The sequence below is a fragment of the Canis lupus genome, chromosome 11, assembly GCF_048164855.1.
Source record: "Canis lupus baileyi chromosome 11, mCanLup2.hap1, whole genome shotgun sequence".
In the NCBI taxonomy this organism is placed as follows: Eukaryota; Metazoa; Chordata; class Mammalia; order Carnivora; family Canidae; genus Canis; species Canis lupus.
Window position 1 is genome coordinate 23,814,774 of NC_132848.1, and position 22,952 is coordinate 23,837,725.

The following is a 22,952-nucleotide window of genomic DNA, read 5'->3' on the forward strand; positions in this document are numbered from 1 at the left end:
CTCCTCCCCTCGCTCTGACTCCTGTGCCTCACTCGCTCTCCTGAAGACCCCTGGGATGACACTGGGCCCCCATCTCGAGATCCTTAACTTCATCACACCCGCAGAGTTTCTGCCTTTGACATATTCACAGGTTCTGGGGGGCAGGGGTGTGGACAGCTTTGGTGGCCGTTACTCTGCTGACCACACCTGGACTGACTAGGGGGGGTGTGGAGGCTCAGGACCCAGATCCATCAGGCAAGGCTGTGGGAAGTGCGCCAAGCACAGGCCCTCCCAGCCCCCTCCAACCCCATGGACCACCCCGGAGCCTCCAGCCAACCTCCTCTGGCCCCTCAGAGACCCCTGAGAGGTGCTGGTAGACGTGCAGGCTTTGGAGCTGGCCCTGGCTTAGAACCCAGACTCAGTGTGGACCTGGGCCCCATCTTCTCTGAGACTCAGTATCCTCCCCTGTGAAATGGGGCCAATGAGCCCCACCTTGAGGGCCGCTGGGGAATGACTGGAGCGCCGCTGGCGGGGGTTTGGTCAGGGCCCAGCTCAGCTCAGGGCCTGCGCATGGCCTGCGCGGCTGCAGAGTGCATAGCTCTGGGGGCCTGGCATTGCTGGGAGGAGGTCTGTGTGCAGAGCAGTCTGCAGGGGCTGGGCAGGCGGCCCTTGCCCAGGACGGGGTAGGGTGGGCTGTCTATACCCTCCAGGTTCCTACCACCAATACCCACCTCTCTCTATCCCTGGGGCCATGACCTCCAGTTAAACCTGGGGTCAGATCCCAGACCCTGACATTAGCATGAGATCTTGAGCAAGTCCACCCCCCCACCTCAGTTTCCCTATCTGTAAGCTGAAGATAATCATCCCAGCCTTGGAGGGAGAGTATGGGGAGAGAGGGAGTGTCACATGCAGTGTGCCTGGCACCGTGTGGGCACATACCCTACCTACCCTACCCTACTTGGGGCCTCCCCTCCCATACCTAGAAGGTGGGGTGGGGGCTGGGCTCTCCAAACCTCAAGCATCCGGGCCCAATCCAGGGCTGAGCTTTAGGGAGCTCCTGCTCGCCCCTCGCCCCTCAGCTGGCTCCTCAGCTCAAGAGCATGACCTTCATGGAGCTAGAGGCCCCCCCACCCGCATGGGGTCCAGACCCCATGAGGAGCCAACTGGGGCTGTCCAGGAGGAATGCATGAACAGAGGGGGATACGACCTGCCAGGTCTGAGCCCTGGAGGGAGGGAGAGGGAGGGGGGGCAGTAGGCCAGCGTCCCGAGGCCTCCAGCCTGAGAGTGCTACACAGGTACACCTATCTGGGGCCTCGCACTCGGCCTGGCTCAGGGGGCCTGGCTCAGGACAAGCCCGCCCAGTAGAGAAGTAGGGGCTGAGGAAACAGCCTTACCAGTGGGGCCTGTGTGGGTCACCCACACAGTTCCCGCACACCTAGGAGTCAACATTCCGGAGGAAGGAATGAAGCACAGGGGCCAGCTACGTGGTCAGCGCTCACCTGTCTCCCAATTTATCTCCTTCCAGGCACTAAACAAGACCTGTGGTGACCTCATTCCTTTACTTGTGTCCCTGTTTATCTCCTGACTCCCTCCCCCAACTCGGGGCCCAGGAGGCTGTTCTTTTTCTGCTGACTCAACACCCTGGGAGCCGCCCAGCACCAGGGAGTGAACAAATGCATGAGCAACTGAATGAATGAATGAATGAATGAATACTAAGTGAATGCATGGATCCTATTCTCCTGAGAACAAGCTTTGTACTTTTGCCCCACATCAAGGTGAGGGAAGAGGCACAGGAGATTTAGGGGGGTGTGCCCAGGGTCACTGTTGTGGCTTGAATAGTGTCCCCTAAAAATTCCTGTCTTCTGGAAACACGGTCTTCACGGATGTTGGTTGGGTAAGGATCTTGAAACAAAAACCATCGTGGATGAGGGAGGCCCTAGAGCCAATGGCTGGTGTCCTTAGAAGAGAAAGGAGAGCGAGATTTGGTCACAGAGACCCAGGAGAGGCCACACGAAGATGGAGGCTGATGGCCACGAGCCAAGAAGCTGCCGGGAGCCAGAAGAGGCCGAAGGATACTCCCCTGGGGTCCTCGGAGGGAGCACAGTCCCGCCAACACCTTCGTTTTGGACTTCTGGCCTCCGGATCCTCTGTTGTTCAAAGCTACCAAGCTCATGGCAATTTGTTACAGCAGCCCAGTGACACTAGTATGGCCACACAGATAAAAAGGCCTTGGACTCCAGGGGAGGAGCCCACAGCTTAGCAAAGCAGGCCCTGACAACCGACACAGCTGTCTGGCACGAGGCTGTCATCCTGGGGACGCTGCAGGGAGCACTGCAAGAAGGGGGTGGGCGGGCGGGCAGGAGAGACCTGAGCAGAGAGAGCCCCCCCTCCCCCCCTGGCTCCCACTCATGGATGGGCAGAGGAAGGCGCTTTGCTTCTCCTTGGCTCTGTACCCCCTCTGCCTGGGGAGGAGGGAGCAGGGGCTCTGGCTCTGCTGTGTCCTACATGGGTGACAGTGACATGGGCAGGTCTGCTGGGTGCTCTGTGCCCCCTGTACATGGCCAAAGGGGGTGGGTGTGGGGTGATAGAAATACCTCCCTTGCCAGGGAAAGTGAACCAAGAGCCATGAAAGGCCAGGCACCCAGGAGGAGTGCAAGACGGCAGGTGGGAGCAACCATGTGCCCAAAGGATGGAAGACTCAAGCTGTGGGAGAGGAAACGTGTTCTTCTGAAGTCTGGCAGAGGCTGAAGCTCTAAATCCCATTAAGTGGAAAGCAGTGGAGGGACTCAGGTGGCCTCTGTCTGCAGGCACCTCTCTGAGCGCCCCAAGACTCAGAGCTGGCCTCAGGTCACACGGGCGGGTGGCCGTCTGAGCCCTTGAGCCAGTCAGTGCCCAGCCAATACCCTGGCCTCCGTCTGGACAGCCCCAGCAGGAGATCCCAGCTGGCAGAGAGGAGCTCACAAAGCTCAGTACCCGGCAGACTCCTGAGGGCCCCCCCAATCCCATCCCTGCAAGCTCACGCCAGCATGAGTTTGGGCTTGCGGTGTCTTGCGGCGTGAGTTACAGAGTACCTACTATGCGCAGAGCACTGTGCGGAGGGTTTCAATGCATGTTTGCATTTAATCCCTACAACAGCCCCATGAGGTGGACACTCTCATTAGCACACCTTATGGCTATGCAAATTAAGGACCCCAGAGGTTAAGCGACTTGCTCAAGGCCACGCAGCAGGGAAGAGGCGGAGCTGGGACCGGAACTAAGTCTGTTGGGCTCCTTCCACTAAGCCAAAGTGGAGAAACGAGGGGGCTACCTGCACCTATCTCCTGAACTCTGAGATGAGAGAAATCAACTCTTGAGACACTGTGCGGTCAGTAGGGTCGCTGAGATTCCCCAGTGAGAGTCCTTCCTTCCCTGTCTCCCCATCAGCCCCGTAAGGAGGAAGGCACATGAGCCCACGGACGTAGGAAAACTGAGGCAAACCCAGCCCCAACAGTCTGCAGCTCAGCAGGGACCCGGAAGACCAGCGCGTGGACAATGGGGTCCTACCCAGCGCACAGACCAGGGTCTCCGGCTGGCAGCCCTGGGCCCGCGATGATGCTCACGAAGCTCTCGATGAGCAGAATAAATGTGTGGCCACACTGACAGCCGGGTTCCTGGGGGGCCAGGACCACAGCCAGTGCAGCTGGCAACACTTCACTGCCAGGTGTGCCGGGCAGTGGGGAGGCATCCTAGGCCCCCCTGAACAGCCTCCCCCTCCCACCCCACCCCCTTTCCCTTTTGGTAGAAATGTCTACTTTGAAAAGGGATCAGGAGCAGCCAGGATGGGGACTCTCACTAAATAAACCATCTCTTTTCCGGATCCCAGCCCCACTCTTCAAACAAAGCTTGGGGGTGGGGGGACTTCCCACGCCCCTGCTGGTCTGGGAAAGGCCCCCGGGGGGTGGGGGGGAGGGTCGTCTCAGGAATGCCAGGCAGCTGCTGCACCCCTGCTGACAGCTGGGAGGACCAGGGGCCGCTCCGGGGAACTACCCGCCCACCCCTCTCCGACCAAAGGGACCTTGACTCCGAGACAGGAAGCGCAGCGGCCACCCACCGACTGCGCCCTTGGGGCTCGTCTGCTCATCCGCGAAATGGGAAAAATACTTCCTGCTCCATTTACCTCCGGGACTGCCCTGAGCACCGGGGCGCAGACGGGGAGACCCCGGGGCCGACCCCGGGGCCCACCCCGTGGCCCACCCGCTGGGCGCTCCGGGGCGCGCCCCGAGACCGCGGGCCCGTCCCTCCCTTCTAGAAACACGTTGCACTAAACTTCCCCGCCCGCCCGCCCAACTCCGGCGGGGCGAGTTCCCTGCAGACCGTGCGGTGCGGCGGCGCCCCGGGCTCGCTTCCCCGCCCGCGGGCCACTGCCCCCCCCGCCCCGCGGGCGCCGGGCCCGGGCCGGGAGGGCGCGGCCTTACCTGTTCCAGGTGGCGTTGGCGCAGGCCCGGCGCTGCTGCGTGCCCCGCTCGTCCGCGCCGGCGGCGGCCGGCTCTCTCTTGCCCAGGTCACTGAGGCTGGGCGAACTCATGAACTTCAACCTGCGGAGAGTCCTCATCGTGACCCGGGCGGCCCGCGCCGCGCCCACGCGCGCCCCGCGCCGCGCCCTGCGCCACGCCGCGCCGCGGGCCCCGCCGGCACTGCGCCCTCTACGAGGAAACTTGGGCGAGAGCAGGAAGCGGAGCGGCCCCCCGGGGTCCCGCCCCGCGCCCGCGCCTCCGCCCCGGGCCCCGCGCCGCCCTGCCCGCGGGGTTAATCATTGCTCCGAGCGGCCGCAGCCCCGAGCGCCAGGAGCGCGGCCGGCAGCGCGGACCCGGCGCAAACGGAGGCGGGGGCGGGGGCGGGGCCGCGGCGAGGGGGCGGGGCCGGGCGGGGCGGGGCCGGCGAGGGGGCGGGGCCGGCGGGCGGGGCGGGGCCTCCTTGCCGCGGTGTGCCCTTGGGGCGCGCCTGGACCCTCGGGTCCTGCGAGGGCCACCTGGGCCCACGGGACGCCAACACGCGTGGGACGCACACCCCCACCCCGAGCGTCCGCCCCGAGCCGGCCGCTGCGGCCACACGCACGCAGGGCGCTCGGGGCCTCCTTCCTTTGCCAGTGCTTCCCCAGAGTCACCCCTGCCTGGCATCCCCGCGAAGGCTCTGCCCACACAGAGCCCGCAAGGCCCTGCCGCGTGGACACAGACTCCCAGGTTCGCATGAAGACCTGGTGGAGACCTCCGGCCCCCTTGGGGCACCCCACCCCACCCCACCCCACCCCAGCCCAGCCTGGGCCCGACCAATCCTCCTCCTCTGGCTGGAGGGCTAGCCACACCCGGGGCTGCCACGAGTGGCCTGTCCACTGCAGAAACCAGCAAAGCTGTCGCTCCGCCTGCCCTCCGGGTATCAGGGATGGTAAAAACAAGTGGGTGCCCTAAGACTTGGTGGCTGGGGACAGTGACCCCAGTGAAGGAAGGGCAGGGCCCTGGTGCTCTCCACACTTCACACAACACCTTTAGATGCTTGGTCTCAGATCACTCTCCCTCTATGATGTAGGAATTCTTTTTTTTTCTTAATAAATTTTTTTTTGGAGTATTAGTTGATACAGAGATAGGGATCTTTCTTCCCATTTCCAGTTGAAGGGATGTGGTTCAGAAAATGCAATGACCTGCCCAATGCCATATAATCAGCAAATAGCAACTCTGGGCCAACCCAGGCCTCCCAAGCACACTGCACAGGCATACACAGCAACCCATCCTCAGCCCGGCCCCCCATCCCTCCCCAACTCAGATAGGGCACCACAGCACTGTTGCCCTCACCCTACTTCCTGGGCATTTCCTGGGGCCATGCCTGTGCCGAGCAAGTTCTGGTGGCACCACAACCCCCAACCCCGTGTCCTCCCATAGATACTTCCCTGGTAAATCAGTGGGGAGAAATGTGCTGATCCTAGAATCGCAGCAGGTGATGGATGCTCAGAGGCTCCCCCCACGTTGTACAGAACAGGGAACTGAAACCCAGAGGCCACTGGATCCCTTTTGCCAGGGTGTGTGCATCTCCCACTTCCTCTCCATGGCAGAACCAAAGCACCTGCTACCCAAGAAAGGGGTTCCTTCCACACCATGGGTGGGGGCTAGCTAATTCAGTCCGACACAGTGTAGAGACAGTAATCGGCCTGAAGGAGGCACTGGTGGGGCCTGGCTCAGCCCCCAAAGCGGGGCTCTTCATGCCCAATGTGCCAGGTGGGTTGGTTTGCCAAGGTCATGCCAAGCCCCTTAGAAAGTGTATGATGATAACCTCTCAGGGTTAGCCACACCTTGCTATTAAAGACATTGCCCGGTTAAACTCAATCAGCACTTCCTGAGCACCTGCTCTGTGCCAGACGTTACCCTCATCCTAGGGAGGCAGTCATGTCGGTTAGACTCCCTGACCTGACCTCAAAATCAATGGAGTGGAGATCAAGGACCGTGAACCTGCAGAGTCCATCATCCCCAAGGCTGAGACCTGCAGGACCTGGCGTAAGCCGACAGGCCAGGAAGGACTGAGCTGGCCCCTTCCTCGCCCCTGGTGGCTTCTCACCCTTTTAGGAACACCTGCGGAGGTGTGTGGTCCCTCTGCCTCCACCGCCACCTCCCCGGCCTGGGAACCAGACACCTCCCAGTGCCAGCCATCTCCTCCTTCTCTGGCAGCCTTCACCCCAGGTTAGGCTCCGGGGTTGCCCTCTGGTCATGTGGTGACTTTCCATCCTCTTGCCATGAGCCAGGCGTGCAGGAACTGTAAGACGGCTTCCGTACTACATTTCCAAGCCCAGTGCGCAGTAGGCATGCGGCACAGATGCTTTGTGGAAAGTGCCAGACTGGACCGACAGAGACAGAGCCATGGTCACTATCAGCGGTGCGAGTGTAGCAGAGCAGGGCCATGGGGTTGGACTTTGGGTGGGATGGGATGCATGGTGGTTTCCCAAGGGGTTAGCAGGTTGCCCCCCACCTTCCGGGGGAGAGGGCTGGCTTTGGTTGTTCGGCGCACTCAGGTGGGGGCGCTCGGCTCTGGGGCAGAAGCAGCCACTCAGGGTGGGAGGGGGAGGGGGGCAGACCCCGTGGATGAGAAATTAAAGGAAAAATGGGTGGCATATGGGTAAGTCAGCCCAGAAGGGGAGGCAGGAGGAAGGGAGAAGAGGAAGAGGGGAGGGGGTCCTGCTGGAAAGGGGGTTCTGGGAGTGGAGAGGGAGAGCAGAGTTCTGGGAGAAGTGGCCAGCAAGAAATTCGGGAGGGAGGGATGGCAGAGGGATTTCAAGGCCATCTACAGCGTGTGTTAAGGCTGTAAGCGCCCCGGCCCCGGCTGCGACCTCTATGAAATCTGCCTACACCTCAGAGCCCAGAGCTGGGGTGTGGTGGGGGTTAGGTGAGGTGCTGCTGCCCTGTGTTAGGCAGGTGACAGGCAGCGAGGGTGTGGCTCAGCCAACCCACAGGGCTGGAATCTGAGGCAGAGGCCAAGCAGAGGCAAGGCTGTCGTGACCCCCCACCCAGAGCAGGGGACAACCCCTAAATGTGTTCTGCACGGCCTGCAGTGTCAGGGGAGAAAACAAAAACTGTGCACAGCCAAGATTTGACAATGGAGAGATTGACATGGAAACCCTGATTTCTGGCTTCCTGGGAAGCATCAGATGACCAGGCCTCCCGGGCCTAAGCCCCACGTGACGGCTCTTGTGGAGCTGCTGCCCCCACAGGCAAGCAGAGGGGCTCTGGGCGCCCACCAGGCCCGCCCCCACTCACGTAGGGGGCCTTCGAGGCCTGATAAGAGGTTGGGAATCGAGCAACTGCTTGTAAGTGTTGGCCCAGGACAGGGCCCGAACGTGCGGAGACTCGGGATGGAAATGCCCCTGTCAAAGGGATTGGGAGGCTGGGATCCCCATCCCCCAAACTGCCAAAGTAACCTTGCTCTGGATCCATGCCAGGCCGGATGGCCCCAACCATGCCCTTCCTCCCCCAGGATGGAAGCTGCAGTCCATCCTCCCATCCACCAGTGGGGTGTTGGGGGTCAGGACAGGGCCCTGGTCACCAAGAGCGACCCCAGGGCTTGTCCTTCTGATAGGAGAGAGAGCCCTCGATTGAGTAACCAGAACTGGGGTCCACCAGCCCTGCCACCAAGTCTGGTGATTCCCAGGGCCTCAGTTTGTCCATCTGTAATGTGGGTGGGATTGAGGGTTCGGAGCCCTGCCTCCCACCACCCCCCTACCCCAAGCCTCCACGGGTAAGTCTGGACAGGGGAAACGAGAACCAGAAGGCCCTGTAGAGGCCATGTGCTCCCCAGAGATGTGGCCACAGATGGAGATCCGGGTGTCTTTGATGCCTGCGGTACTGCTGGCCGAGGGGCTGGCCCAGAGGTTTTTGTCTTTGCAGGTAAAGAAAGCACTGGGACCAGTGATGACCTGCAGGAGGGGCCTGGCACCTGTAGATGGGCTCAGGGCGCTGAGACTTTGCATCCGAAAGCGCCCTGGGGTTCCTTCAAAATGCCCCTTCCCAGTCCTGCTGGGGGCCTCAGTCAGGTTTGGGGGCAGGGCCTGGGGATTACTAATAAGCATCTGAGGGGACTCTCGTGGGGCCTGGGGTCTGCACACCCCTGAGCCTGGCTCAGCCCCTCACTCCACAGATGGGCGGCCTGATGCCCGCGATGGAAGCAGGAAGTCTGTGCAGCTCTGCAGCGCAGGCCTCCAGGCTTCCAGTCCACCAGGGAGAGCCCCGGAGCTGCAGGACGCCAGCCTGCTCCTGCATGCCCCCCCCCAGAAGCGGGGAGTCAGCCCACCCGGAAGGGGCCGGGTCCAAAGGGGGCCGCGGGAGCGGCAGAGAAGCAAGGCACAGGGGCGGCCACCATGGCTGTACTGGGTCCTCCAGGCTCATCTGGGCTGGGGAGGGGGCAAGGCCCGTGCACAAAGTCACAGCAAGTGGCAGAGCGGAAGCTGGAGCCGGGCCAGCTTGGGGGTGAGGGGGTGGATGGCCGCCAGCTCTGTCACTGTCACTGGCGCTGTCCTCAGCCGGCCTGCGTCTTGCCCGCTTCCAGACACTTGTGCCCCCTGGTGGCTGAGCCTGGTGCTCCCCGAAGCTGCGAGGAAAGGCCCTTCTGCACTGTGGGGTCTTGGGGATCCCGGAGTTGGGGGGGCTTAGCAATGTGCCGGGCACAGCACTCCTCCCTTCTCTGGGGTGGACGGTGGGGGCAGGGGTGACGTGCCTGCCCCACGAGGGGTGAGGTGGGACGAGGCAAGCCACGTCAGCATGGGGTTTGTGCCAAGCCCTGTAACTGCTGCCTGCTACGGCCGCGTGGTGGAAAGATTCCTGAGTCAGGGCTGAGGTGCTGGGTGACCCCAGCAGCGCCATGATTAGGTTGGCCACCTCTGAAGGCTTTGCAACGCGCGGTCCTCAGGGACCATCCCAAGGCTGGACAGCGGCTCATCATCGCAGGCTGGATGGGCATCGGAAATGACACCTGCCACCTTCTGTGAACGGGGGGACCTCACAGAGACTCCTGCTTGTCAAGCCTGGGGCGCGTGGGGCCTGCTCTCAAACTGCTCCAGAGGAAGGAAATGTCCCCTCTGGTGGCCTTAGAGCCAGGCTCAACTATTATTACTCCCATTTCACAGATGGGGAAACTGAGGCTGAGTGGGATTAAGTTGCTTTCTCAAGGGTCGTCAGCTCCGGAATACTGGAGCTCGGACTGTGTACTGCTGGTGAGGCAAAGTCCGCCTCCCGAGGGCATATTTACTGACCACCTACAACATGCCAGGCACTGTTCTAGGTGTTGTGGATACAGCGGGACAGGAGACAAAAAAGACAGGGTCTCTGGCATCATGGGGCGGGCTCCAGTCCTGTCCAACACCCCCTAACATCTTCTCTCTACTGCCCCTCCAGTCTTCTCTCTACCAGCTGAGCCCCCACCAGCCCCATCCCACGGCCACCAGGACCCCATGCAGAGCTCTTCCTCAAGCGGATGGTCTCCGACCTCTGTTCTCAGAACACTGGCCCTCCCCTTGCTCTGGATCCAGTTCCAGGGGTGGGTGAGGAGGTTCGGGTCCGCGGAGGTCCCTCGTCTCCAACACGATACCCCCACGACGACGGCCTTCACACGACTCTGTCTCCAAACCTCACTCCCCCATTTCTAAATGAGGCCTTGACCAGCCAGCTCCCCAGGCCCCCCTGGGCTAGCATTGTATAACCCCGATTCTGGTCTATAAAGAGGTGGCCGTGGCACGGCAAGGGTAAAGCAGAGGGGGAATGTGGCACAGCGGAGGTTGCAGGCTTCTGCGGTGCCCCCCAAACAGGGGCTGTTCCCTGCTGGGCCACCTCCCCTGCCAGCCCCTTAACCTCCTGGAGCCTTGCCTCCTCCGTTGAATGTAGAATGGGGAGACGGAACCGGGGACCCGCCAGCATGAGCATGGGGTACCATGAGAACAGTGACTGCCGATGAGGCCCGAGAAGCACTCACGATGGGCCGGGTACGGGATGCAGCCACCAGACTTTCCATACCAATCCCATATGGAGCAGCTGCCGCCATCATCCCAGTCTACAGGGAAGCCAGCTGGGGATCCCCCTCCACGAAGGTTAAATGACTGGTCCACGGTCACAAGGCCAGGCCGGGATTCAAACCCAGGCCGCCCGGCCTCCACGTCGTGCACTCAATGACCTTCACTAAGGAGGCGGCGTGGGTCTGCCTGACCAGAGCTGGCCTGCGGTGGACATAGCCGATGCCACGTCTAGAGGCAAGGTGGGCAGCGTGCAGGGTGGGGAGAGCTGGGCCACCGCCACCCAGGGGCCTGCTCCTCCCAGCCTCCTTTGGGAGAACCACCCCATCCAGCCCTTCAACCTTGATTTGGATACAGACATGGCAACCTTCCTTCCAGACTGGGTCCTGGGGGCATCCAGATTGCTCCCCGGTTGTGGGTAGAGTTGTGTCCCCCCCCAAAAGAGGCACGCTGAAGTCCTAACTCCTGGTACCTGTGCTCGTGACCTTGTTTGGACATAGGGTCTTTGCAGATGCGACCGGGCTGGGATGCAGTCATGCTGGAGGACCAGGGCCCTAAATGCAATGACTGATGTCCTCATAAGAAGACCCCGCGAAGACACGGAGACAGAGACATGGAGGGAGGTCAGTCGTGCGAAGACAGAGGCGGACGGGCGTGAGGTGGCCCCGCGCCAACGAGCGCCGAGGATTGCTGGCAGCCACACGAAGCCGGAAGAGACAAGGAGGGATTCTCAGCCCCGCTGACACCTTGATTTCAGACCTCTGGCCTCCAGAGCGGGGAGAGAATAAATTTCTGTCGCAAACCCTCCAGCTTGTGGCCATTTGTTAAGGGAGACCTAAGACATGACCATATCACCTTCCCCTCTCCCCCCACGGCGCCTGGTTTGGCCTCTGCATCCGGGAACCCTACGTCCAAACGTGGACATGTCGGGCCCTCATGCCAGCCAGCTGCAGACCCTTCCCTCCCCTTCCCCTGCTCTCTCCGATGGGAACGCACAAACCCTAGGACACGGGTGGTGAGCATCTCTGCGCCAAAGCACAGCGCTCCGGCCCCTGCACCCTAACTGCGTGCCCTGCTCGGGGTCCGGTTCCTGAGCTGAGCATTTGCAGCAACGCTGCGAGGTGGGCCCTGTTACCATCCCCGCTGTGCAGACAGGTAGACGGAGGCCACACGGGACAGAGCTGGATGGGACTGGGCTTGACTTCCAGCTTTATTTCTCCCTCAAGCACCTCCTTGGCTGGCAGCCTTTTCTTAGAAGAATCCTTGGAAAGAACCAGCACTCGAGATATCAGAACTCACACGGATAACCTAGGAGGGGGCGCCCGAGCGAATGGGAAGGCTCGGTGCAGGGCAGAGGGGCTGTAGGAAGTGTTCTGTCCTTCACTGTCCCTCCGTGAGCCTTCGTTACCCCTCCAGCGAGGTCCCGGGGCCCCGGGAATTACGAGGCCCAGGCGGGCATTCCGATCCAGCAGGGTGTGTAGAAAACAAGCAGCATCCAAACTTGGCCTGAATTCTTGATTCCATAAATAAAGCCCCAAGAGCCCAGTAAGGAGGTGGCATGGGGTTGTCTGGACTATGCCAAGTCCAGGGCTTTGCTCCCAGGGGAGGGGGTGTCCACCCAGGATGGCGTTCCACGCGTCATTCCTCCGTTCCTGCAGGAATGTGGCTCAAAGTCCACAAGGGTACGGATTCAATGAAGGAGAAAGTACTGCTGAGATTCACTGGAAGGGTTGGGGGGGTTCCATCTCCCCACGGTGGGGGAGGTACCCCTTACTGAGTGCCTAGCCCACATACCCCCACCATAACCCTGCCCACTGGGCAGCCCCATCCTCCGCTCCAGGTGACACTGAGGTCCTAGGTCCTGATGTCACAGGCCGGTGAGGGGGCAGGGCCAGGGTGGACACCGGGGTGCCCATTCTAGTCCCTGGCTTCCCGCAGGGTGGACTGTGGACTGAATTTATCTGCCTGGAGGCCGAGGCCTTCCACACCTGCAGTCTGGGCAGGTCCCCTGCCACCCTCCCAGCAAGTACAGGTCCCAGGCCTGCGCCCACAGCTCGCCCACCGCTCCAGGCCCTCGAGCCCTGGCAGGCTCAGGACTCCACCTTGCTGCCAGCACACTGACTTGCTCCCCGGATATGACGGGGCCCTGCCAGCCCAGAGGCTTCAGACGGAGCCCTCCGCCTGCAGGATTTCCAAGCTTGGTGTCCAAGGCCCTCCACAATCTGGGCACCGGCTTCCATTCCTTCCATTACTGCTTCATCCCCACACTGAGCCCTCTGGGCCCCTCTCTGCCACCTGCATCCAACCGGAAGGCAGAGTGACTGCTGGTGCTCCAGACTTCCTGCCTGCCTCGCACCTCCGGGCTTTTCTCCGGGTGCTGCCCTTCCACGGGGGATGCTCTTCCTCCCTTTCCTCCAGCGAATTTCTTCTCCGGTGACAGTGATAAGAACACTAAGGCAGCAGGGTGATCTCGACTCGGGGCACGGGCTGCCTGGGCTTTACTGATGAACAGAGGTCCACCTCGAGCTGACTACTATTGTTTACCTGTGCCTCAGTTTCCCCATCTGTAAAACGAGAACCACGATAATACCTTCCTCCCTGGGTGATTCCCAAGGCTGAAAACGTGTCCACAGATGTAAAATGGGCCAGGCGCACAGTGGGTGCTCATCGGTACGTGCTGTCTTCCCTCTGCCTTGGGTTAGGATCTCGCGACTGGGCCTGCCTCCTCCATCAGACTGGATGTTTGCTGCGGCCCTGGCTGCGGTGTGCAGAGTTGCGAGGTAAATGCCACATAGATGCAGACAGAGACTTTTCTTCTCGACCAGAGTTGGTTCAGGCTCCTTAGAGCCCTCCGCTAGACTGGGCCCAACCTTGGGCTTCCCATCCGTCCTTGCAGGATCCAGTTTGAGCAGGCATCCTGCTGGGTCAGTTTAGCCCCTCCCCACACCCTCCATATCTTATCAGTCTGGCCTGCCTTCAGCAAGAATTGCCTTGAGTCGGTCACAAGAGTGCCCCTTACCCCACTCACTGACCCCGGCCCTGCTCCTTGGCTATAAGTTCTGCTTGCTGGAGGCGGAGCGGAGTCTAATTTCTCTCCCCCGTTGCAGATCCCTGTCCGCAGCTAGGAAATGCACAGGCTCTGAAAACTCTTTTTTCAGGCCACAAAATCTGAATCTGCCCTAATGCTATTTAGAGTCCTGGTCTACCCCACTCTGTGTAGATCTAATGGCCCCCAGGACGCCGCCCTCATGCCTCCTGCGGGGTATCAACAGGTTGAATCATCATTCAAAAACCCAGTAGGAATTCCCTCGTCACATCTGGCCCTGAGGGTCTCAGATAAGGGACAGAGGCTATGCACTCATGGGAAGCTGAGTCACAGAGCTGGCAGGTGGCTGAGATGGATTCCACTGGCTTCCGGAGATGGCCTGCAATTTAGTAGGAGTCCTGGAGATAGGTAACCGACAGACTCTGGAGAGTGCTCCCTGAGAAGCAGTTATCCTGGGGGCATTAGGATTCTTTTGCATCGACCACTGAAAGGTCAAGAGGCTGGACGATTCTTACACCACCTTGGGCCCAGGGCCTGATCCTGGAGTCCCAGGATCGAGTCCCACGTCGGGCTCCCTGAATGGAGCCTGCTTCCCCCTCTGCCTGTGTCTCTGCCTCTCTCTCTCTCTCTGTATCTCTCATACATAAAAAAAAAAAAAAAAAAAAAAAAGAATGACACAACCTGAAAGCTCTCTCCCTATGCATCTCCTAGAAATGCTGGATAAAAAGACTACATGCATAACTTTTGTATGAGCTTGTAAGAAAGTGAGGAAAATCACTAGGGGCCGGAATAATACTATCATTCAGATGGTCTTATTGCTACACTTAGATCACATTTAATGTTGATTTTCCTGAATAGTGCTTGAGAGATGCAATAATTCAACTCGGAGGGACATTCTCAGCGCCTTAGTGCATCGAGCCCCTAGTGCTTCCAGCAACCTCAAGCATTGCTGTGCCCATTTCACAGATGAGGAAACTGAGCACATCCTGTGCTCATAGTGCTGGAATCCAAGCCCAGGCGGTCTCGCTCCCAGGCCTGATCTTCAGGCTTATGCTCCACTCACTGTGCTGTATCAGCATAATGGTTAAGTCATGGGAAAAGGCTAGGACTTAAAAGCCTGGATGTGACAGGAAGGTGAACAGCCCTGTGGGGCAGAGAGGGGGTGTTGAGACAGAGGGGAAAACCAGCAATCAGGAGGGGAGACCTGAAGCAAAGGGCCGGTGGGAGAGACAACGGAGCCCCTCATACAAAGCCAGGGCTCTTGAAGGGCTGTGCCCCTAAGAAATGGGGAGCCCAGAGAAAGATCTGCACCCTGGCAAAGACAGATGACCGGGAAAGCTTGTGTGTGTGTGTACCTGAGCTCCAGGGAGGAAAAAGCGTGCAAGTCTCCTGGAACCTGCGGTCTGGCATCTGGCCTCCCAGAGGACACGGTGTGGCCAGGCAGGGGATAGCCTGGGGCTGCCCTCCAGAGCCATCCTAAAGGTGCCCAAGCCGGGCCAGGTGTCCACGGATCACCCCTGGCTGGAAATAAACTCACCATCCCAATGACACAGCACACAGGGAAACAGGCTACCAGGAGGGAAGGACAGCACACACTACAAATATCAGGACACAGCTCCCAAGAACTTGAGCCAAGAAACTAATGGGAAGAGACTGTAAAGTGAATTTGCTTAACAGAGTCAGCTGCCTACTGGGAAAACCAGCATCCTGGGCATGGGATGGGCTCAGTGGTCCCAGCCTACTGGGCGCCGGGCTAGGTGCTCGAGGGGACAGGACCGGGGCAAGGGAACATCATGCAGTCCCAGTGTTGACTTCCCTCCCCATCATCCTTCCTCGATGTTCACAGAAGTCCCAACTGAGGGACGCCTGGGTGGCTCAGCAGTTGAGTTCTGCCTTCGGCTCAGGGTGTGATCTCGGGGTCCCGGAATCGATTCCAATGTTGGGCTCCCCATAGGGAGCCTGCTTCTCCTTCTGCCTGTGTCTCTGCCTCTCTCTCTCTGTGTGTCTCTCATGAATAAAAAAAAAAAAAAAAAAAAAAAAAGAATCCTAACTGACTCGAGTGCCTGGGTGCATCTGGGAAAGGTGTTGAGCTCCAAAACGAAAACATCTGGCTCTCTGCAGAGTAGATGCGCTTCAAGATCAATCTGAGCTTGCTGCTGCCCACGCTTAACCCAAGCCCAGCTGGGGGAAGTGATATTCACGGAGCATGGGGTTGGAGACGTGCCATTCCCCCAATCTCACCCTATATCAGAGCCCGCTGAGCTGGGGTCCCAAGACCCTGGGTTTTTCCCTGAAAATGTCTGCCTAAATCCTGACTGGGAGTGTGCCTTTTGCTGGAGTGAGGGGCTTGGCTTTCATGGGCTTCTCCAAAAGGGTGGGGACTCCACCTTAAGGCCAAGGTGAGGGATGAGCACGGACCACCAGGATGGAGTGCCTGTGGTACCCAAAGATTTGGAGGAGGGGAAACATTGTTTTTGTGCTTAAATGCACACGGCTCTATAACAAATTAAGGAGAAATCCTCATGGATTCTGAAGACGACACAGGGAGCTTCAGTCATCTCACAGTTATGGGACCTCACTGGGTCCCCCTAGCAGACCTCCTGAGGATGCCCCCCACCTCTCCCCAGCAGTTGGGAGAGCCGGGGAACCTGGTTCCAGACACCAGGGCCTTGGATCAAGCCAGACCACGGGCACACGGAGGGTGCTGCTCAGGACATCACCTGGGGACCCCTTCATGACAGCTCCTGAAGGGATCATCCCCTGGGCCTCATTACCAGGAAAACCTGCGCTTTCATCTGAAGGGTGTTCATTTTTTTTTTTTTTTTTGAAGGGTGTTCAAATCTAGTGAGTGATCCTCTTGTCCTCTTTGCTCTTGTTGCTGGGAAGCTCAGAGCCAAAAACTAGTCCATATCTCACAGGTACACTGGACCTCCTGGCATGATTTATTTTTTTCCAATCTGGGTGCATCTTGATAACGGGTGTTACTTTGCGAGCATCTCTCCAGCGGCCAAGCACAGGCCTGAGGAGGTACGCGTGCAACCACACCATCGTAATTCCCTCTGGTGCAAGTATCACCAGCCCTACTGTAGAGACAGGCTGGCCAAGCAGCGGGAAGCAACGCATGTTCCTGTGGGGACACAGGGGGTCGGGGCACTTCCCGGGTGGCTCACCTGGCAGGGCAGCAGCCACAATCTGACTCCCTTCCCAGAGGTGTCAGAGGAGAGGGGGAGGGACCTCCCCCCACGTCCCCTGGGGTCCCTGAGCCCTCCTGCCCTCCTTCACGCTCCCCTCCTCACACACCTGTGTCCATGGCTCCTACTGCCCCCTCCTCTGAGAACGTGGCCAGGTCTGGGAACCGACACACTGTCTAAGAAGGGCATTTAAACAAAAACCACCTGGCCCTCCTTTCTTACCAAAAAAGGCTATTTCAACACCGTAGCAGCAGGAAGAGACAGGAATCGGGCTTCCCGGGGAAGGATGCCGACGGCCCCGTTCCGACACGGCCTCCCCAGGCCCTCCTCGCTCTGCTGTTTCCCACAGAAAGCCCTGCCCGAAGTGCTCCTGGAGCTCATGGGGTCCAGCTATCCATGCTCTGGATGGGGAGCCCGAGGCCTCAGGCAGAGGTCCTCCTGGGCGCTGGGCACCCCCACCTCCCTCCTGGGGGTCACCCCACCAATCAGAGTTCCCACCCTGTTTTCCAGGGAGCGGGCTGCAGTTCAGAGGGCACTGGCCACCCCCCGGCCCGCAGCAGGGAGGGGAAGGCCGAGATCTGAGCCCAGCTCTGTCCCGGAGGCTGCGACCATGAAGTCGTCAGTCATCGCGAGCACCTACTGGATGCCAGAGCCTGTGCGTGGAGGCTACCACGTTGCCCCTCCCCTGGCGAGTCACGGGAGGGCAGAGGCGGAGGGGGCAGTGGGTGAGAAGGACGGCGATGCCCTCGGGGGGCCCTGAAGAGCCCTCAGCAGCTGTGACATGTTCAACAGGCCTGCAAAACCCTGCCCGGGGTGACCTCACCCAGCAAAGTCTTCCCCACGAGCCCCACCCTGGGGTGTATACACCTGCATTTGGAGGCACTGCCCAGGCCGCCTGGAAGACTTGAGAGTGGGATCCCTCACTACCACAGACATGCTCCTGTGGTCCGAAGTCCTACTTAGTGCTGGACGGGGCCTGCCTCCCCCACATTCCCCAGTGGGGTCCCAGGGCCGCGAGGGCAGTGCCAGAGGCCGTTTGTACTTCCCTCCTCTTCATTCAGTGAGTATTTCTTGAGAACCTAGCATGTGCCAGGCCCTGAGCAACGTGCTGGATTTGAATCTGACCTCGGCCAAATCTTTTACCCTGTGCCGGCCTTGGTGTCTACTTGGCCATTGCCACTGCTCTGGGAGGAAGACACAATGTTGGGTGGGGGAGAGGGAGGAGTCCCCATTCTACCAACAGGGGACAGAGGACTGAGGTGAGCATGTCGCAGGGTCTAGAGCCCAGCATCCGAGGCCACACGCAGGGGGCCTGGCCCACCCCCAGCTGACCAGCTGAACACGGGGGTGGACGGGGCCCTGGCTGGGGCCTGAACAGGCCTCTTCATCCTCCCTCCTCCCCTCTTGACTACCCACTGCCTATAGCACCTGTTAGCACAAGCGCAGGGAGGAAGCTCACCTGCCTTAGGGACATTCTCAGCATCCCCCCTCCAAACACCAGGGCCTTTACCCACCTGTTGGGCACTTGGCCTTGGGGCCAACAGACCCAGACGACGGCCCCCAACCTTGCCTGTCAGCATGGAGGAGGCCTTTCCCTTCATTGGCTGGTTCTCTACACCTTCAGGTAAAGCAGAGCAAGGCTCACCTGGGCTGGCCGCACCCCCTCTGTGACTCGGTGGGCAGACCTCGCTGGCAGGTGCCCATGACTGCTCAGGGCTCTTTCTGGTTGATCTTGTGAAATCTCGCTTGTCTCCCACGTCTGGGGGTTCCCCTGTTCCCCAGGGCGGCTTGTCCCCTAACCAGCCACCCTGGGTGATGCTCTGACCACAGACTACAGAGCAGGTCCCAGCGAGGACCGGAGGTGGTGAACTTTATGATGGCTCCGCCTCTGTGTATGATGCCGCTGGCTAATCCCCTCTCTGCAGATGACCCAGCGGAAGCCCCGGAGGCTCAGGAAGCCCGGAGCCAGAGCTGCAGGAAAGACCGGCTATTCTAAGTTGGGCTCTGGGGACAAATCTCGATTGAAAGCACAGCCCTGTCACTAACTGTGACCTGGCCTCAGTTTTCCCATTCTGTGAGATGGGGACCCAGCAGTGCCTGCCTCTCAAGGTCGGGGCAAGGATCTCATGGGCTCCTTAGTGCCTCCCCCAGAGTCAGGCTGGCAGGTGGAGTGCTCAAGGCTCGGGGGATGCAGCTCTTGTGATGCTCTCGGGGGCACGCTCCCCCCTCCACCCCACGGGTCACTCAGGATCGAGTCCAGCCCTCTCATCCAGGGTCTTACCACCCCTACCTGACCCTCCTCTGGGGCTCCAGCCCCGCAGCGCTCACTGGCCCAGCACACCTGCTTTCCTTGCAAACCCACCTGCCAGCAAGGTGCCAGCGATGCAAGGCCGACAGCTGGGCCGGGGCCTCCCCTGGGCTTCCGTTTGTGACAGCTCCATCACGCCATGGGCCTGTGTCCCGTCAGCCTCCCTCATCAGACTAGGTCAGGCCCGTCTGGCGGAGCTAGAGCCAGCCGGCGGGACCTGTGACTTCGTGGCAATTGCCTCCCAGAGTTTAGCACACGTCTCTCGAAGCGAAGTTACCGAATGAGCACCCGTGAACACGCCCTGCCACCTGCCGCCTTCCCTCCAACACGTAAATGCCAGATTTGCCGGGTGGACACGGGGCCTGACAGGGGCGGGGGGGTGAGTCACAGGGGGTCACCCAGCTCCAAGGGGAGGAACTCAGGCCAGCCCTGATGACCCCTGGGGCTCTGCAACGTGGCCCCGCCCCCGTGTCTCTCCTGGCCCCAGAAGTCCTTCCTGTCCACCTGAACGTCCATGGTCTTTGCAGGTCAGTAAAATGGAGGCCCGGCCTGCGGAGACTTTTCCAGAAAGGCAGCAAGCTTCCACACGGAGCACGCCTTACAGCTTTACTCCTGTCTCTCACCCTATATTTATAAAACCCCATCACAGTCCTGGAGGTCACTCAGTCACCTGATCCCTCCTCGGACACCCCTGGGGTCCCGCTCTGTGCCAGCCCGAGGTGGAGCCCTGGGACCCAGGGATGAGTCAGGCAGGGCCCCACCTTGAGCCTTGAGGGGGGAGACTGAACAGATGCGCATGGGGCACTAAGTGCTGTGTCAAATATATGAGCAAAGATTCCAGGAGCCCTGCCCCATTTTGCCTGGGTGGATACAGGGCAGCCAAGGAGGCTTCCTGGAGGAGGAGGAAGAGTTCTAGGCAGAGGAACACACAGGGAGGCCGAGGGGACAGCAAGGCGGGGGGCAAACGGGCATATGGGTGACCTGTGTGCATGGGCAGGTGGAGAAGGGCGACAGTGTCCCTGATCCAGCACCGGGTGGTGGGCTGGAGGGGTGGAGACGACCCCGGCCACCCACAGGTGTCCCATAAGTCGCTGGCATGTGACCTGGCTCCCTCCTTCCGCTGCTGGCGGCCAGCGGGGCTCCCCGGGAACTGGAGCTCGCCTTCAGCACCCTAAGCCCTGCGGAGAGGCTCCCGCCCTAGGCCAGCAGCTGTGTAAGGGCCCCAGGGCACCAGCGCTGCGTCTTCCCTGGGGGCGCTGACCGCAAAGCCCACCGGGGCCTCTCTGGAAACCAGACCTGGTCCAAAGGCTGACGGATGCCCGGCGGGCTGGTGTGCAGATGTGACAGGAAAACAAGGACACGGGTGCGATCGTCACTCAACAGCGCACAGTTTACCCCCCCAAGTCACAAGCTGGAGACCCGGGCTCGGAGCAGCGGGGTGGCCCAGCGGAGCTCACCTGCCGGGTACGTGTGCGGTACGTGGGCCCGGGCGCTGCACCCAGGCCCCGACGGCTCCGTGGGCTCCCCCCACTGTGGCATCGGTGTCCCCCGCCGGTCCATGGAGCCTAGAATGCCGGCTGGTGGCCAGGGCCCGAGCATATATTTTATGAATGAGTGAACAAAAGAATCTGCACCCCCTGCTCCCCCCCACCCCGCGGCAGTAGGAAGAAGCCATCTGCTACTGTTTTTTGTTGTTGCTGTTACTCTAAAAATCAAAAGCACAAACCCGAAGTCAGAGCTCTGTGTCGCACCAGGACGGACAGACACCCGGGCCCCCGATGCCAGGCTGGAACCGAGTTTGGCATCACAGGGACAGGAGTCAGAGGCCAAATCTCCACTGAGCCACGAGCGGCCGGGGGTGGGGGGTGCGGTGGGGGGCCTGACCCGTCGCCCCCTCCCCTGCTCAGAGCCTTGGCGTCCCTACCCCTAAGCGGAGGTGCAAGAGGACGACCTACCTGCCTTGCCGGCTGTGTGAGGACTGAGGAGGTGGGACCCGGGGGGCTGAGTGCAGGGGGGTCGCAGCCTGCTGGCCTCCTGTGCAGTGACCTTGGCCGCTGGGTAAGCTCTGGAGCCTCAGCACAACTGCGCTGGCCCCGCGGGCAGCAGAATGGCTTACACATTAGGAGGGACCCACAGGGCCAAAGGGCAGAGGGGCCCAGGAGGGCGCGGGCAGGTGGCTCCCCCCCCCCCCAGTGACTCAGCAGGACTCAGGGAGGCCGACAGGTTGAGGGATGGGAGCTGCCCCTGGCTGTACCCTGTGCAGGGAAGCCCAGCTGCCGCTGTTTCTGATAAATATTTTATCACCGCTCACAGAGCAGTCCCCAGGAAGGTGCCTGCAGCCTCCGAGCCCGCAGAGCACCCCTTCCTGCCCGGACAGAAGGAAGTGGCTGGGTGGGGTGCAGGGTGGGGTCAGGAGCCCAGACCGCTAGTGCATTACTGTTCCGCCGAGACTTCAGGTCAGCTCAGCTCATGCTCCCTGAGCCTCAACCACACTCTGCCCCGCCCTGTGCTGGGTGCCGGGTGCCAGGTGCCGGGTGCCGGGCTCAGCCCTGCCCTGTGGACAGCTCCCATGTTCCCCTTCACCACACCTAGGGCGCCAGCCTCTGCCTTTTGCCCCAGGCAGATGTCCCATCCTGCTGGCCCAGTGCCATGCCACCTCCTCCAGGAAGTATCCCCAGCTTTCCCCTTCTAACTACATGACCTTGGGCAGGCCCATCACCCTATCTAAGACTATTCCTAATGTGGAGCTGATGATGCCCACTTGTGGGGGACAGAATGAGATCCTATAAATGAAGGGTCTCCCCGTGCTTTGTGGGGGACAGGACAAGACCCTATAAATGAAGGGTCTCCCTGTACCTCGCCCACATGGAGACATTCTCTTCAGAGGGAGCTGAACATCAGGAATCCAACCAACAAATATCGAGCATGTCTCAGGCTGGCGCACAGGGACAACACAGGGCCTGGCTGCTGCTGGCAGGGCCCCCGATTTTACCGGGGCCACCAGACCCCCATGACACTGACACGAACACCAAGCATAGCAGCAGCAACAACATGACAGGAATCGCAGCTACCGCGTCTCAAGCCCTTGCCGCTGCCAAAGGCTTGACATCACATCCCCTGTTCACACCTCCCAGCAGCCCCGTGCCCTGGGGTTCTCATCCCCCTTCAGAACAGACTGGAAACCACAGCTCCCCACCTCTTCATGGCTGGGCTCTCCCCACTGTGGCCAAGGCCATGCTCAGGTTCTTCCCCGGCCTTCCCTCTCCACCCAGAGCCTACTGTGCCAGGGACCACCACCACCTACTCAAGTCCGAGACCAACGGTCCTAGGGACTCAGAAGGTAGTGAGCTCCCTGTCACAGGACATAATCAAGCATCATGTTTATTATCATCAATACGTGGCCTCAATGGCTGGCTCTCAGTCCATTTTAAGCAGACCCTAAGGACTGACCTGCTGTGTGACCTTGGACAAGAGACTGACCTCTCTGGGCCTTGCCTTCCTCATCTGTACATCTGTTAAACAAGGGCAAATATGTAAACCCCTGAGCGGTCTTCAGGTGCATCTCTGGGGTGGGGTGTGTGTTGACTCTTACGGATTTTGTAGCTTTACCACCCCCCTCCCCCTTCACGGGTACCAAGTGGGGTAGAAATCGAAATTCCCATTTCACAGATATGAAAACTGAGGCCCAGGCAGTAACCACCGCTCAGACTCGAAGGGTCCGCGGCAGAGCCAGAACCAGAGGGCGGGTCTCCTGGTGCCGCACGGGGGCCGCCCTCCCCGCCTGGGTCCTCCCTGCCCCGAGCCTTTCTTCCTGGGTTCCCCGTGGGCCCCAGGGGGACTGGTTTTGCTGGAGAAACTGCTCTGGCAACACACACAAGGTTTTTCACCAGTTTGGCCGATGGCACAAGAAGC

The 22,952-nt window shown here is 60.3% G+C and overlaps 1 protein-coding gene across 4 annotated transcripts in view; it reads right to left on the reverse strand.

Moving 5' to 3' along the window:
* Nucleotides 1–22,952, reverse strand: part of PRR5 (proline rich 5) — a 48,502-nt gene that overhangs the window by 21,707 nt on the left and 3,843 nt on the right. For 2 of the 4 annotated variants that reach the window (XM_072843586.1, XM_072843585.1), the window contains exon 2: nt 4,434–4,553. In XM_072843586.1, coding sequence (XP_072699687.1) covers nt 4,434–4,543 — 110 coding nt within the window. In that variant the 5' untranslated portion in view covers nt 4,544–4,553. Of the gene's footprint in view, nt 1–4,433; nt 4,586–20,995; nt 21,142–22,952 lie in introns of those variants that run through there. The other 2 variants (XM_072843588.1, XM_072843583.1) reach the window with 2 other exon arrangements.